The sequence below is a fragment of the Nyctereutes procyonoides genome, unplaced genomic scaffold (genome assembly GCF_905146905.1).
Source record: "Nyctereutes procyonoides isolate TBG_1078 unplaced genomic scaffold, NYPRO_anot_genome, whole genome shotgun sequence".
NCBI lineage: Eukaryota > Metazoa > Chordata > Mammalia > Carnivora > Canidae > Nyctereutes > Nyctereutes procyonoides.
Window position 1 is genome coordinate 22876534 of NW_026575024.1, and position 13220 is coordinate 22889753.

Sequence of the window (13220 nt, forward strand, 5' to 3'; positions counted from 1 at the left end):
ATACCTGGTCTTGATCAACATCTTCATCCCCAGTGATGATGATCCGCTTCTCGATCCTCGTCTCAGAAAACCCCCCTTTCACAGTCTGTAGAGTGAGAGGGCGGCAAGGTCAGCCCTGGGTCCTGCTGGGGTGTGATAGGGCACCCATCCAAAGCACCCCTCAAGGGCGAGGCTGGAACCAGCAGTCACCTTCTCTCCTGGCTCCCTCTTCTGGTTGTGGAACTTTAGACTGCATGTCTTGCCCGCTGTCACCACTCCCCCACCTATCAACTGGCCCCTTCTAGGTCTTCCAAGCCCACCTCAAGTAATGTCTCCCTAATCCTGGTTGGTGACCCTGCCCCCCTCCTGCCTGGGTACTCCCTGAGCACCAAATTGGTCTCTCTTGAGTGGTGTCTGGGGCTCTCTGCCTTGTGCTGACCTTGTATGTGTGGACCTGGCCTAACTCAGTAGGCTAGAGATCTTGAGGACAGGGGCTATGTTTTGTTCATTTCTGTATCCCTTCTTACCCTTCTCCCCTGTCCAATCTGACCAGGGCAGGTGCTAAATGCAGATTTGTTGAATGAACACATGAATGAAATGTGAATGGTGACAAAGTTCTATCTTAAATGACTTCAAACAATACTACAAGAGAAAATTGCATTGGTGACACTTATAACCTCCACCGTTTTCTGCAAGGGCTGGGTTTGGGTGCAAGTTTAGAAGTAGAAGATGGGGAAGGACCTAATTGCTTGGCATACCAAGGAGGGTGGTAGCTGAGGGAAATCCCAGCAGGAGCCGGGAGCAGACAGAAAGAAGAGGGCTCCTGGTTGGGAGGGAGAGAGACTCTGGGAAGAGGAGTTTTCTGAGCTGTATGCAGTGAGGTGTGTAACGGAAAACCTTCCCACAAAACTCTCAGTGAAGTCAACATTGCTCACAGATGCTTTCGGTGAGAGTGGGTGCTTTCTAGGGAAGGTGCGAGGCCTGCATAGGAGGGAGCAGGGCTGGGACAGGGTTTGTGCAGGAGGGCCAGGGCTACCAGCAGACTTCTTTGGATGGCTCAGAACCTCCACCTCAACCTGCCTCCCTGGCCTCTCTCCTCCAGGCCTCCATCTTTGGCCTGGGCCTCCTCCCGCCTTCCTCTTGGCCATGCAGGCATGGATCTGCTTGTCAGCCTGTCTTCAGCCCCTTGTGCTCCTTGGCTGAGTTGCAGCTGACTGGCAGGGAAAGACAGTCCAATGGCCCTACCTCTTCTGTCCCCCACTCTGATTCATACCCCTGGTCTAGTTCCTTCATCCCTGGTCACTCCATGCTTCTCTCTCTTCTTTCCCCCATCTACCTGCACATCCTGGTGGACTGAATCTCTTCTGCTTTAACCCCTTTGTACTGGGTCACTCCCCAGTTAAAAAACCTTAACAGTGTTCCAATGGCTCTTAGACCCCTCATAGTCACATCTGTCCTGGAATTTGTCTCATTTGCCTATAATTTTGCTTCCCCTGCCAAAAGTCCACCCCAATTCCCCACAGCTATGTCTCCTACATGCTATTTCTTTCTGATGGAGACCACTGCTTCTGTTCCCACAAACACGCATCACTTGTGGCCACCACCAGGATCCCTAGTGCCGAGGTGGGCATAAGGTTGATGCTCACTAACATCCACTCACCGAACAAATAAACAAATATGCAGTCTCTGCTCCCGTCTTCTGCATTGCTTAGAATGTCTGCATCTGTCTTCTCCTCCCTCACGAGGCCTACCTGGCTTCCTAAGACCCTGCAAAAATCCCACTTTTTCCAGAAGACCCCACTTCACTCTTTAAGGCTTCCTTACATCACCCCCTTCTAAATGCTGCCAGCACTTAAGGTCTATAAGGCGCAAATGCCATGGCTCAGAATCACTTCTGGTGAGGTGGTCTTGCTCCCCCAGCCTGGCTGTCAACATTGAAGGGCAGGGTACGTGCCGAGGACAACCCGTAGTATAGAACAAAGTGCATAGCACTCCAGAAACTAGAACACCACAGGTCTCTGTCCACGTTACAAGGCACAGCAATGGCAATGATGTTCCCCAGCCCCACAGCCAGGCTGGGGGCAGACAGTGCCCTGCTGCTACTCACTTTGGTAACATGGGTGGTGGTGGAGGTGGAGAGGGTTTCCGCGGTGGCGCCGTAGGTGCTGGTGAGGACATCTTTCCCGATGATCTGCAGAATATAACCACCCCCCACCCCAGGTGTCAGGTAAGGACACTGGGCTCTGCAGGCGGGGTTGGGGGGGTAAACCAAAGGGGCCCCACGAAGGTGGAGTTTGGAAGCCAAGATGCTTCAAATCACTGATTCTAAGAATTCAGGAATAATGGAATCTTCAGAATGCTAGATCCATGAAATTCTCAAACCATTGGAACCTGAGATGCATGAGGCCCAGAATCCTAACAAGACCCCAGAACTTAAGAATCCTGGCATCTGAGAAGAGAGAATGGGGGATCCAGGGTGGAAACAGAGCCCTCCCAAGCCCCCACCCCCTCAGAGCTGGGAACACGTCTCCAGGGCTAGACAATAAGAAGGACAGACTTGGAGAATGCAGGAGATGCAAGAGACCTCACGGTGACAGACTCAGGCTCACGGGAGCCATTGTCAGAGCCATGTCCAGAGTGCAAGCCTCTGGACTCCTAGTCCATTTCTCCTCCTGGATAGTCAGGAGAGAAGATGCAAATGAGCTGTCACATCACAGGCACCACAAGGAGAGGGGCTGCTTCACCCTCACATCACAATGCCCTCTGGTGTGTGTATGTGGGGGGTGGAGGCAACGGATGAGACTTTGGTGGGGAGAAGGGAGCCCTGTGGGCATCTGGAAACGATCCAGTTTCCTAGCACTGTACTTAAAAGGGCAGCCCACTGGGCTCTACGCTGCACTTGCTGTGGGCCACCTGTGGACCATATTCTCAGCACAGAGTCCCCTAGCCTGAGCTGGCCCTACCCACTTACCGGAGAAAGAGAACGGATTTCCGTGGCCACCGTCTGTGGGCCTGGGATCATGGCAGCTGCCCCCTTCCCGGACTTGAGACTGTTCTCCTGGGGAAACAATAGTGCTCAGATGGCCAGATCTCATGTGGGTGGGCCCCCAGGATGGCCAGAGCACATGGCCAAGTAGCTCTCATGGCCACAAGGTTGAGGAGTGACATTTGTCATGCACTCACATGCTCACCCACACACCTGCTCTCATACTTTCTCACTTGCTCACACACTTACACACTTGCTCACCTATTCACTCATTCAACATGTAGAGTGCCTGGGGTTAGGGACATTGGTGAACAAGACACAGCATTGCTCTCAGGAAGCAATAACAAAGGGGTGGAGACATCCAGGTTCTTGTCCTGGCGCTGCCATGTTCTAGCCACCTGAGCTGGGGCAGAGCCACTTCTGCTCTATGGGCCTTATGGATTTACCTATAAAATGAGACCCCTGCAATGTTGGTTCATCAATGGGAACAAATGCCCCACTCAGGCAGGGGATGTTGATTATGGGGATGGAGGGGGGCTGTGTGTGTGCAGGGGTAGGGGGGCAGATGGGAAATCTTTCTGTATATATCCCCCATATATGGAGCATATGGGGTATCTTCCTCTCAATTGTCCTGTGAAACTTCTAAAAAATAAACTGCTCTTAAAATACTAAGTCTTTAACATTTTTTAAAAAAAGATGCCCTGCTCAACTCCCACAGTGACTCACATTATGAGGTTAGCAGAGGAGAAAGGGCTTTGCAAATGCCAATCTTAGGATAAACATATGAATATAGGCTGGCTACTAATAACATTGTAATACCTACTGTTTTCGGGGTATTTGTTAAGTGCTTGGTATTTTGCTAAGGATGCACTATTTCATTTAATCCTTGGAACAACTACAGGAAATTGTTTTAATATTCCTATTTCACAGTTGAGAAATGGGAAGGCCAGAGAACATCAAGTGGTTTATTCAAGTCTGCTGGCAAGTTAGTGACAGAGCCTGGATTTAGACCCATGTTCATCAGACTCCAAGCCCAATGTGTAACACTATGGCAACACTACTTTGCCTTAGGAACTCTTACCCCGGAGCAGCTCTCCTTGTCCTATGGTGGATTCTAGCTGCTAGATACTCCTGGATTGGCCAGATGTATTGCCCCACATCTGGCAGGGAGCCTGGCAGCCTGCCTCTACCTCCTACTTTCTGCACCATGTTGGGCTCACCCTTGTCTGTCCAAGGGCCCAGAGCTGCATCTATTCTGCAGCCATCTAGCAGGCTGAACCCTGATCCTGGTCTGTGCATGGTACTATATCTGAAACTCTGGCTGCCAGGGGACAGGTAAGGACAGAAGCATTCTGCCTTTGTCTTGCCTACTCCCCATCCTGCATGGTGCTTGCCTACAACTGAGGCAGTGATCTGTTGCCTGGCATTCCCCAATGAGCAACTTTCTCAGATGGAGTCCCAGAGTGTGGCCCAGCAGCAGACCTTATAAAGGGCAGCCTTGCCAACAGACACAAAAAGATGCTTAATATCACTCATCATCAAGTAAATGCAACTCAAAACCACAATGAGATATCCCCCTACACCTGTCAGAAAGGCCAATATCAAACCAACAAGAAACAAGTGTTGATGAGGATGTGGAGAAAAGGGGCCCCTTGTGTGCTGTTGGTGGGAATGCAAACTGGTGCAGCCACTATGGAAAATAGTATGGAGGTGCCTCAAAAAAATTAAAAATAGAAGTACCATATGATCCAGTAGCTCCAGTACTGGGTATGTACCCAAAGAAAACAAAAACATTAAAAAAAAAAAAAAAAGAAAACAAAACAAAAACATTAATTGAAAAGAGATATGCACTCCTATGTTTATTGCAGCATTATTTATAATAGCCAAATTATGGAAGCAGCCCCAGTGTCCATCAATTGATAAATGGATAAGCAAGATGTGATATTATATATATAATGTTTTTAGTCAGCCATGAAAAGAATGAGATCTTATAATTTGCAACAACATGGATGGACCTAGAAGGTATAATGCTAAATGAAATAAGTCAGACAAATACCATATGATTTCACTTATATGTGGAATCTAAAAAACAAAACAAGCCAATGAAAAAAGCATAAACAGATAATAAATACAGAGAACTGGTAGTTGCCAGAGGGGAGAGGGTGGGGGGATGGGCAACCAGGGGTGAAGGGGAGTGGGAGATACAGGCTCCCAGTTACCGAATGAAAAGGTACAGCATAGAGAATATAGTCAGTGGTACTGTAATAGCATTGTATGGTGACAGATGGCTGCTACACTTGTGGTGTACATAGCATAATGTATATAGAGTTGACGAATCACTATGTTGTACATCTGAAACTAATGTCATGTTGTGTGTCAACTACGCTTCAATTAAAAAAAGGGTGGGGATAGCTTTCTGGGCTCAATGCTTCCTTCCTGCTAGCTTAGGAAAGTCACTAGCCCCTCTGAAGCCTACTGCCACTCCAGGCATTTCTCCCCTACAGCCTCTCCTCTCACTGCTCCCTCTGTCTCAGACAAAGTCTCACTTCCACCTTCAAACAGAAAATAGAGGCCACTAATGAGGACATAGGTTGTTCAAAACAAGGCGCCATCTGCTCTGCCTGCCTCTCCTTTGTCTCCGGCCAGTCCTCTCTCCACCCTCAAGGAGGTGTGGCTCCCTTCCCTCCCCAGGGCATTGCCACCATCTCCGCTGGGGCCATTCCTTCTGCAGACTGGGGGCTCTCCTCTTCACCACCCTCTCTCTGGGCTGCCTCTGCCATTCAAGGCTTGCTCACAGGGCCACTGGCCCTATCTCTTTATCTACAGCCCAGATCTTTCTTGAAACCTAGACTTTGAAAAACCAATTGTTCCTCAGAACTTTTGCCCTGGAAATGTCCCACAGACACCTTGGGCTCATCGGGTCCAACATGGAATCCACTGCCTCCTCCCCACTCCTGATGCATACCTGCCATTAGAGAGCAATCCCCTCCACTGTTCTCTGTTTACATCAGTGCCTCTCAGACTTGAGGGGCACCATGGACTGCTGGGCCCTGTCCCAGAGCTTCTGATTTGATAGGTCTGAGGTGGGAGGTGGGGCAGAGATCTGCTTTTCTAATGGTTTCTAGGACTGCACTTCAAGAATGGCTAGGTGAGGGACACCTGGGTGGCTCAGTGGTTGATTGTTGGCCTTTGGCTCAGGTCGTGATCCTGGGGTCAGGGACTGAGTCTCTGCATCGGGCTCCCTGCTCTGGGAACCTGCTTCTCCCTTTGCCTATGTCTTTGCCTCTCTCTCTCTCTCCATCTCTCATGAATAAATTTAAAAAATCTTTAAAAAGAAAAAAGAATGGCTAAGTGAGGGCTAGGTCACCAGCCCACCTTTCCTTCTGTTGCCTGAACATTCTGTCCATGACCAAACCCTGCACCTCCCTCCCCCTGCTCAGTATCCACTTCCTTGCACACCAGCCCTGCCTAGCTCCCTGCCTTCTCTTTCTGTCTCTCCCAGTGGTCTGTGGGCTCAGGACACTGTTTCCCTCCTTGCTGGCTTCAGAGCACCTGGCACTGCATATCACACAGTGTTCAACAAGTTATTTGCTGAGGGAAAAGGAAGGAGGGAGGGAGGAGAGGAGGGGGTTTTTTCTCTAGTGACATCCCACACAGTTGCTAGAGCAATCTTTCCAAAGCACGGAAGCACATATTTGATGACATCATGCCCCCATTTCAAAAGTTGAAGTGATGCCCCAGGGTCTTGAGGACGAAGTCTGAACCTCCTACATGACATCTGAGGTCCTTCAACCCTGGCCCAGCCTGCCTTTCCAGCCTCTTCTCCCCCTGTTCCTCTTCCGCACTCCTGACATCTTGCCTTACTGACCACCTGCCTTTCCCCAAATGCTACATTCCCTCCCATCCCTGCCTTTGCACCTGCTGTCCTCACTGCCTCGGATGCCTCCCGCTGTGGCTGCACAGTCACTTATCCTTGAAGGATAGCTCAAATGTCATTGCTGGGATAAAGCCTTCTCATTCCTCCTGTCAGGGGTGTCACCCCCATACCTCTCCTCCCTGTGCTCCTCAGAAGGCATTATTACACCATTCTGGGAAGGCAGGGAAAAAGAACATCAATTCACATTGCCAGACCCCTTACTACGTGCCAGGCATGCCTCTGCACAGATTACCTTGGTCTATCCTCGGGTCATCCCTTTGAGGGATGTGCTATTATTGCCCCCATCACCCCAGTTTACAGAAGTAGAAACTGAGAGAGGTAACTTGCCCAGGGGTCATCCCGCTAGCAAGTGGGAGAGCTGGGCCTTGTTCACCACTGTGTGCCCAGGACCTAAACGGTGACACGTGCCCCTGATCATTACTTGAACAGACGATTTCCAACAGGCAGCATATTTTCTTCAACTCTGTATTCTGTATCAGAAACTAAGAAATGTTTTTGGAAGAAATGAATGGCTAGATGGATGGGTCGGTGGGCGGGTGGGTAAATGAACGATGTAACTGCCTACTCATCATAGTACAGACTTAAACTTAGCCCTCTAAGCATCCTAATGCCAGTGGAGAAGGACTGGGGAGCAGATGGGACTGAGCAACCAGGAAAGAGGGTGCGAGCTGGTAACCGGTTCAGAGTTATTTGTCTTTGTTTACTCAAAACCTACCTGCCAGGTAATCTAAATGCAATTCCCTTCCTATGTGTATATCAGGGGTTTGGCAAGAGAAAGCATTTGAAAACAACTTTCCAAAAAAAGAAAAAAAAAGAAAACAACTTTCCACCGGCTCAAGACAGATCCAGCCCCCCATCCTACCCCCAGCAGCCAGTGTTCTCAGTGGTCAGGATGAGGGTGCAGGGTGGTGGAGGTGCACAGTGAGTCTTCTGGGGTCACAATGCTTGGGTTTAATCTGACTCTACCACTTATTAGGTGTGGGACCTTAGGAAGTCACTTTACCTCCCTGCACTGCAGATTCTTCATCTGTAAAGGGTGCAGAAAAGTCAATACCCTCCAGTTTTTGTGAGGACTCAGTGAAATCACTCCCATTCATGGTTCTTGGCAGTTTGCATGGCGACACAGACTGGGTGCCCAATGCTATCTGGTCTGTGTCATCATTAAAGGATCTGATGTTACTGGACCCTCTTAACCTGTGAGTCCAGGGTATACTTGGGTGGCTCAGTTGGTTAAGCGTCTGCCTTCGGCTCAGGTCATGATCTCAGAGTCCTGGGATCAAGCCCTGTGTGGGGCTCCCTGCTGAACAGAGTCTGCTTCTCCTTCTCCCTCTGTGCCCCTCTTGTGCATTTTCTCTAATAAATAAAATCGTAAAAAAAAAAGAACCCCTGAACTAGGCAGAATAGGGATTATTCCCATTTTACAGATGAAGACACCCAAGGCTAAGGACCTTCCTTCACCAGGTCAGACAGCACGTAGATAGTGGAACCAGTCTAGGGAGATGGTCCAAAATCTTGAGCTACCAATTTAGGTTCACTGCGCGCCATCTACTGACCAAGGCAAGGAAGTGACTCGGGACATGAGAAACTGACAGCTGCCAGGGGCTGTCAGGGAGGACTTTTTAGCATAATCGTCATGCATTGCCAATAATCAAATAATCAAATGGTAATCCTCCCTTTACCCCTGCTGTGGCTGACATGGTCTGGATAACTGAGACTCAGTGTGTCCACCTCCCACATTATTTGGAAAACTAGGGTCTGACCAGATGTTCTGTGGTAACGATGGTGCCAGACAATAAGCCTTTGACTCTCTATCCCATGCCTGATGCAGGGAGGGCAGATAAGGACTTCCCTAGACAGCCGATGATGTGATTTTGTTATCTGGCTGTTTTAGGGCAAGGGGGTTGGTCAGAGAGGGGAGTCTCTTGGGTCCTACTTACCATGGTGGTTGATATGGTCTCCGTGGTGATGGAGGGAGCAGTTGTTATGGATTCCTTTCCCCCTGGGGCAGTCCCATCAACCTGCTGGCCAGAGAAGTCATGAGGAGAGAGTGTATACACACCACATGTGCCTACAGCATCTGTTACTTGGGCAGGTGGCATTCCCAGTTAGAGTGACGGGCTGTGTGAGTGAACATGCACTGGGCGGGGCGGGGGGGGGGCGGATTGTCCACACACACATTAAATTACAGGGCTTCCTCACAGGTCCCCTGGTTTGTTTGAATCATCTTATTTGACAGAGGACAAATGACCCCAGATAATTTCACATGCCCTATGCAAATCTCAATGCCTGTATTCCTTGACCTAGCAATTCCATGCCAGGAGTTCATCCTTTGGATATAAACTTTGAAAATTTTGCTAAGAAGTGTGAACAAATAAATTCACTGAAGCATTGATCATTAACTGCCAAAGAAAAAAAAAACAGCCAGAGGTCCACTGATGGGATATTGCAGGCCAGGTCAGGATCCACTCCTAAGTGGGACTATGAAAATAAAGTGGCCCACATAAGGCAACAAGGAGGGACCTCCAGGACAGTCATTAAGGAAAAGGGTCAGGTGTAAAAGAAGATCTTTTGTGTAAAATTCTACAATATCTAGAGATGTAAGTGCATATATTGGAACATGCATGCATTTTTTTTTCTGGGAAGAATCACAAGAAAAAATTCAATTTGTTCTGTTTGAATTTCATAACACCACTATTGTTTTGTTTTGACATCAATAAGGATTACTGGGCTGTTGGTTTTGGGACCTTTTTTATTTTTTTCTGTATTTCTCTATATTGAAAGCAAAACAGAACATGTGTCACTATAAAACAAAATAGGCCACAGAGGAGGCGTGTTGCTTGAGATCACACAGCTCGTCAGAACTCGAGCGTTTTGACTGCTGCACCACTGCCACATAGATACTATGCATGTTACCAAAGGGGGAGAAAAAAATTCTGGAAACAACAGAGTTGCCCACATTGTATTGATTTATGCCTCATTTTAGTCTTGAGATGCAAATTAGCCTCTGTCCCCAGCACTGCAGTTCCTCTGGCCAGGAGGAGACCAGAGGGCATCTCTTAGACCTACAATCTCAAGGTTCAAAGTTTAAAAACCAAAAAACCAAGGAGGGGCGCTTGGGTGGCTCAGTTGGTTAAGTGTCTGCCTTTGGCTCAGGTGATGATCTAAGGGGCCTGGGATTGAGCCCCTTGATGAGCAAGGAGCCTGCTTCTCCCTCTCCTTCTGCCCCTTCTTCCACTTATACTCTTCCTGTCTCTCTGTCTCTTTCTCAAATAAATAAATAAAATATTTTCTAAAAATCACAAGAGGAACCTAGGCAGTGCACTGTGCACCTGTATAGCTGTGTGTACCTATAAACCTATAGCACACCTGTACGCCTATAGCGTACCTGTGTCTCTTTTGGACAGGTGTGTCCACAGTACCAAGTATGTTTCATCTTGCTAAGACAAATGACTTTTTATCTTTTTCTCAGTTCATTCATTTTGCCCATCTGATATGGAACCCCCATGTGTAAAAAAATGATCCAGTGGGAGTCGTTCTGATTAAAGCTGGATTGGGATCTCTCCCTCTCTCTCTCAAAGCAGCCCTTGGATAACTAAAGAAACCTCTACAACTTCTTCAAGCAATCTGAAAGCCACCATCCAGTCTACTAGCTACTAGTCCTTACAGCACTCCCAGGAGGACAGGGAGACATGATTGTTCCCATTTTAAAGATGGGAAATTGAAGCCATGAGAGGTGTGGTCTTCCCAGGACAGGAACTCATTGTACTGCTTACCTCCAGAGCTCAGGGAGGACAGTGAAGCTCAGAAGAGCATCAAGGTTAACAAGGAGGCTCTGGAGAAGCCAAAGTGGCAAGAGTTGGCCAAGGGGCTTGGCCTTGAGGGGACCCCACCCTTGAATGTCCAGTATCTATGCTGAGGGTGCAATGGGAGGCACAGGTTACCTGGGTGGTGTCCATTGTGGTGATTCTGGTCTGCAGTACAGCCTCTGGCTCAATCTTCTTTCTGATGGCCAGGCTGCTGACCGTCATGGTTTCTGTTTTCACAGGCTGTAGGGAGATGAAGGGGAACCGTCCATAACCCAAGCCTCTGCAGGACTCCGGCTCACAGACAACTGTAGTGTATTTCCATCCCTGCAGCTGGCCAGGTCTCTGGAAGGGTATGCAGGTCAGGGCAAAGAGGCATGGCAAGCCATCAGACAGACAGCCCAAGGGGAGAGCCGGAACTGCCAGCAGCGTCCAGACAGGCCGCTCATGACCCTGCCACCGCATAACCTCATACCAGGTGGAAGGTGTTTTTTAGACTACCATTAAAAGAACATCTACTATTCAATTAACATGCTCTGTTCTGGGCCCCACATTACATTCTGTCCTTATATAGATGTTAGTGAATCCCAAATGACTTCAATGATTATGCTACCACCTCCCAGCTGCTTCCTTTGAACTGTTCTTGAAAGCAGGAGTCACATACCTGGAGGCCTTGAGAGGCCAGGCAGGAGATGCAAAGGGGCGAAGTGGGCTTATTGAGGACTGGTGAATAGGAGAACACATGGGTTCCACTCAGGTTTGGCCAACTGCAGCCATGGCCTCTGAGTGACTGGATCATCTGATCTTTTTAATGATAAAAAAAAAAAACACCTGTGGATTTTATATTCCACGTCCCAATTCTTTAATCAAGGTCAAAGGAAATATATCTGGTGGCCAGATCTGGCCTGGGGCCACCAGTTTTCAACCTCTACTCTAGAAGTCTTCAGTTAAATGATCAGTTTCTTCAGACTCCTCCACCAAGGCCAGTTCATGTGACTATTAGCATATGTGAACTGAATGAACAAATGAAATAGCTTGCCATCTGGTTGGGAGGGGAGTGTGAGGGATTCTTATAGATTACTGTAGCCCTGAGATCTAGCCACTCATCCAGTTAATCATCTATTAGTGCCTGGTATGTGCAGGCTTAAAGGAGCTGCCACCCGGTGGGAGAGCAGACCTGGCAGCCATTAGCCTGACTACCTTGGATGATGCTGGGAGCAGAAGCATTATAGAGCAAGGGGGCTGTGGAGGGAGCAACACTTCTGCCCAGGGTGGTCAGGAAAGCATTTGCTAGGGAAGGTGATATCTGACCTTGGTCCTGAAATATGACAAGTTTGCAAGGCAGAGAAGGGGAAGGAAAACTTTCTACCCAGAAGGTGTTGCATAGAATGAAAGCCCAGAGTGGATGAGCTCATATTTCAAAGCCTGGAACATGGGAGAGAGGAGGGTGTGGTGGGAGACAGGCTGGGACTGCAAGAGATGAGAGGGCAAAGGAATCATAGGACAAAGATCCTCTGACACAAGGACACAAAGCAGAGAGACCCAGATATGGTCTATCCCTATGTCCCCCTCCATGATGATGTTTCCTCTTCTCTAGGAGTTTCCACTGCTACCCCAAGACCCCAGGGCCAGATGGGTTTAGACCACTGCCCCTTCCCCAGGAAGCCCAGACCCAGGGAGGGAGCCGGGCCAGGATCAGGAAGAGCCATCAACTTTCAGGCCAGGCCGCAGGAGCCCTGAGAGTCCTGCAAGTCCTGCAAGTCCACAAGCACATGCTCTGTGCAGGTGCCATGCATCACAGGCAGGGAGAGGAGCCGAGTAAGACCAGACTGCTTGGCATCACTTGACCTCAGGCAAGCGGTGGGGTCACAAGGTTAAAAACACCAAGGAGTGCATGTTAGGGGTAAACCAAGATGGTAAACATGCGAGCACAGAACCATGCTTTCTGCGAGGGGCAGTCATGCAACATGAGACAGAGCTTCAGGCTGAGGGGCTCTGGGCTGCAGGCTGGCGGCTCAGTCTTCTCACAAATGGCCCAGGGCCCTCTGAACATGCAGTGCCTGCAGGGCCCAGGTCTCCAGGATGCTCCACTGTACCTCAAATTGGGGCATATCTGGGGTGGCGCAAGCCCCTCGATCTGGACTATCTTCGATGCCCCCAGACTCGTCTTCCTGGCTGGGGCCCCCTTTGCTGAGATCCCGGGAGAACACCAGGCCCTCAGTTTCTGAGTCGCTTTTGTCTCGGTCGAGCTCAGGCAGGCTGCGGGAGAAGTCTTCGAAGGCGCTGCCATGGTAGTCACCAATGACCGTGAAGTCAACCTCAGCTTCCAGGCTGGACGTGGAGCTGACTGTGATGCTGGAGCACTTGCGCTCAATGGCCAGGTGGTTGTCCTTCAGGAACACTGCGTCCCTCTCCTGGTCCTGGTCCTCATCTCCCGTGTCACTCTCTGGGGCCCTGGGACGAGGCGGTTTGACTTTCTCCTCTGAGCCCTCCCTTAGCCCTGCTCTCTACGGCC

At 49.4% G+C, this 13220-nt stretch overlaps 1 protein-coding gene across 14 annotated transcripts in view; it reads right to left on the reverse strand.

Moving 5' to 3' along the window:
- EPB41L1 (erythrocyte membrane protein band 4.1 like 1) overlaps positions 1 to 13220 on the reverse strand; it is a 124071-nt gene that overhangs the window by 9552 nt on the left and 101299 nt on the right. For 7 of the 14 annotated variants that reach the window (XM_055300687.1, XM_055300674.1, XM_055300679.1 and 4 more), the window contains 6 exons: positions 12802 to 13212; positions 10844 to 10948; positions 8840 to 8923; positions 2951 to 3037; positions 2087 to 2170; positions 5 to 85 (listed from right to left, as the gene is read on the reverse strand). In XM_055300687.1, the coding sequence (XP_055156662.1) occupies positions 5 to 85; positions 2087 to 2170; positions 2951 to 3037; positions 8840 to 8923; positions 10844 to 10948; positions 12802 to 13212 (852 nt within the window). The remainder of the gene's footprint in view (positions 1 to 4; positions 86 to 2086; positions 2171 to 2950; positions 3038 to 8839; positions 8924 to 10843; positions 10949 to 12801; positions 13213 to 13220) is intronic. The other 7 variants (XM_055300668.1, XM_055300660.1, XM_055300625.1 and 4 more) reach the window with 4 other exon arrangements.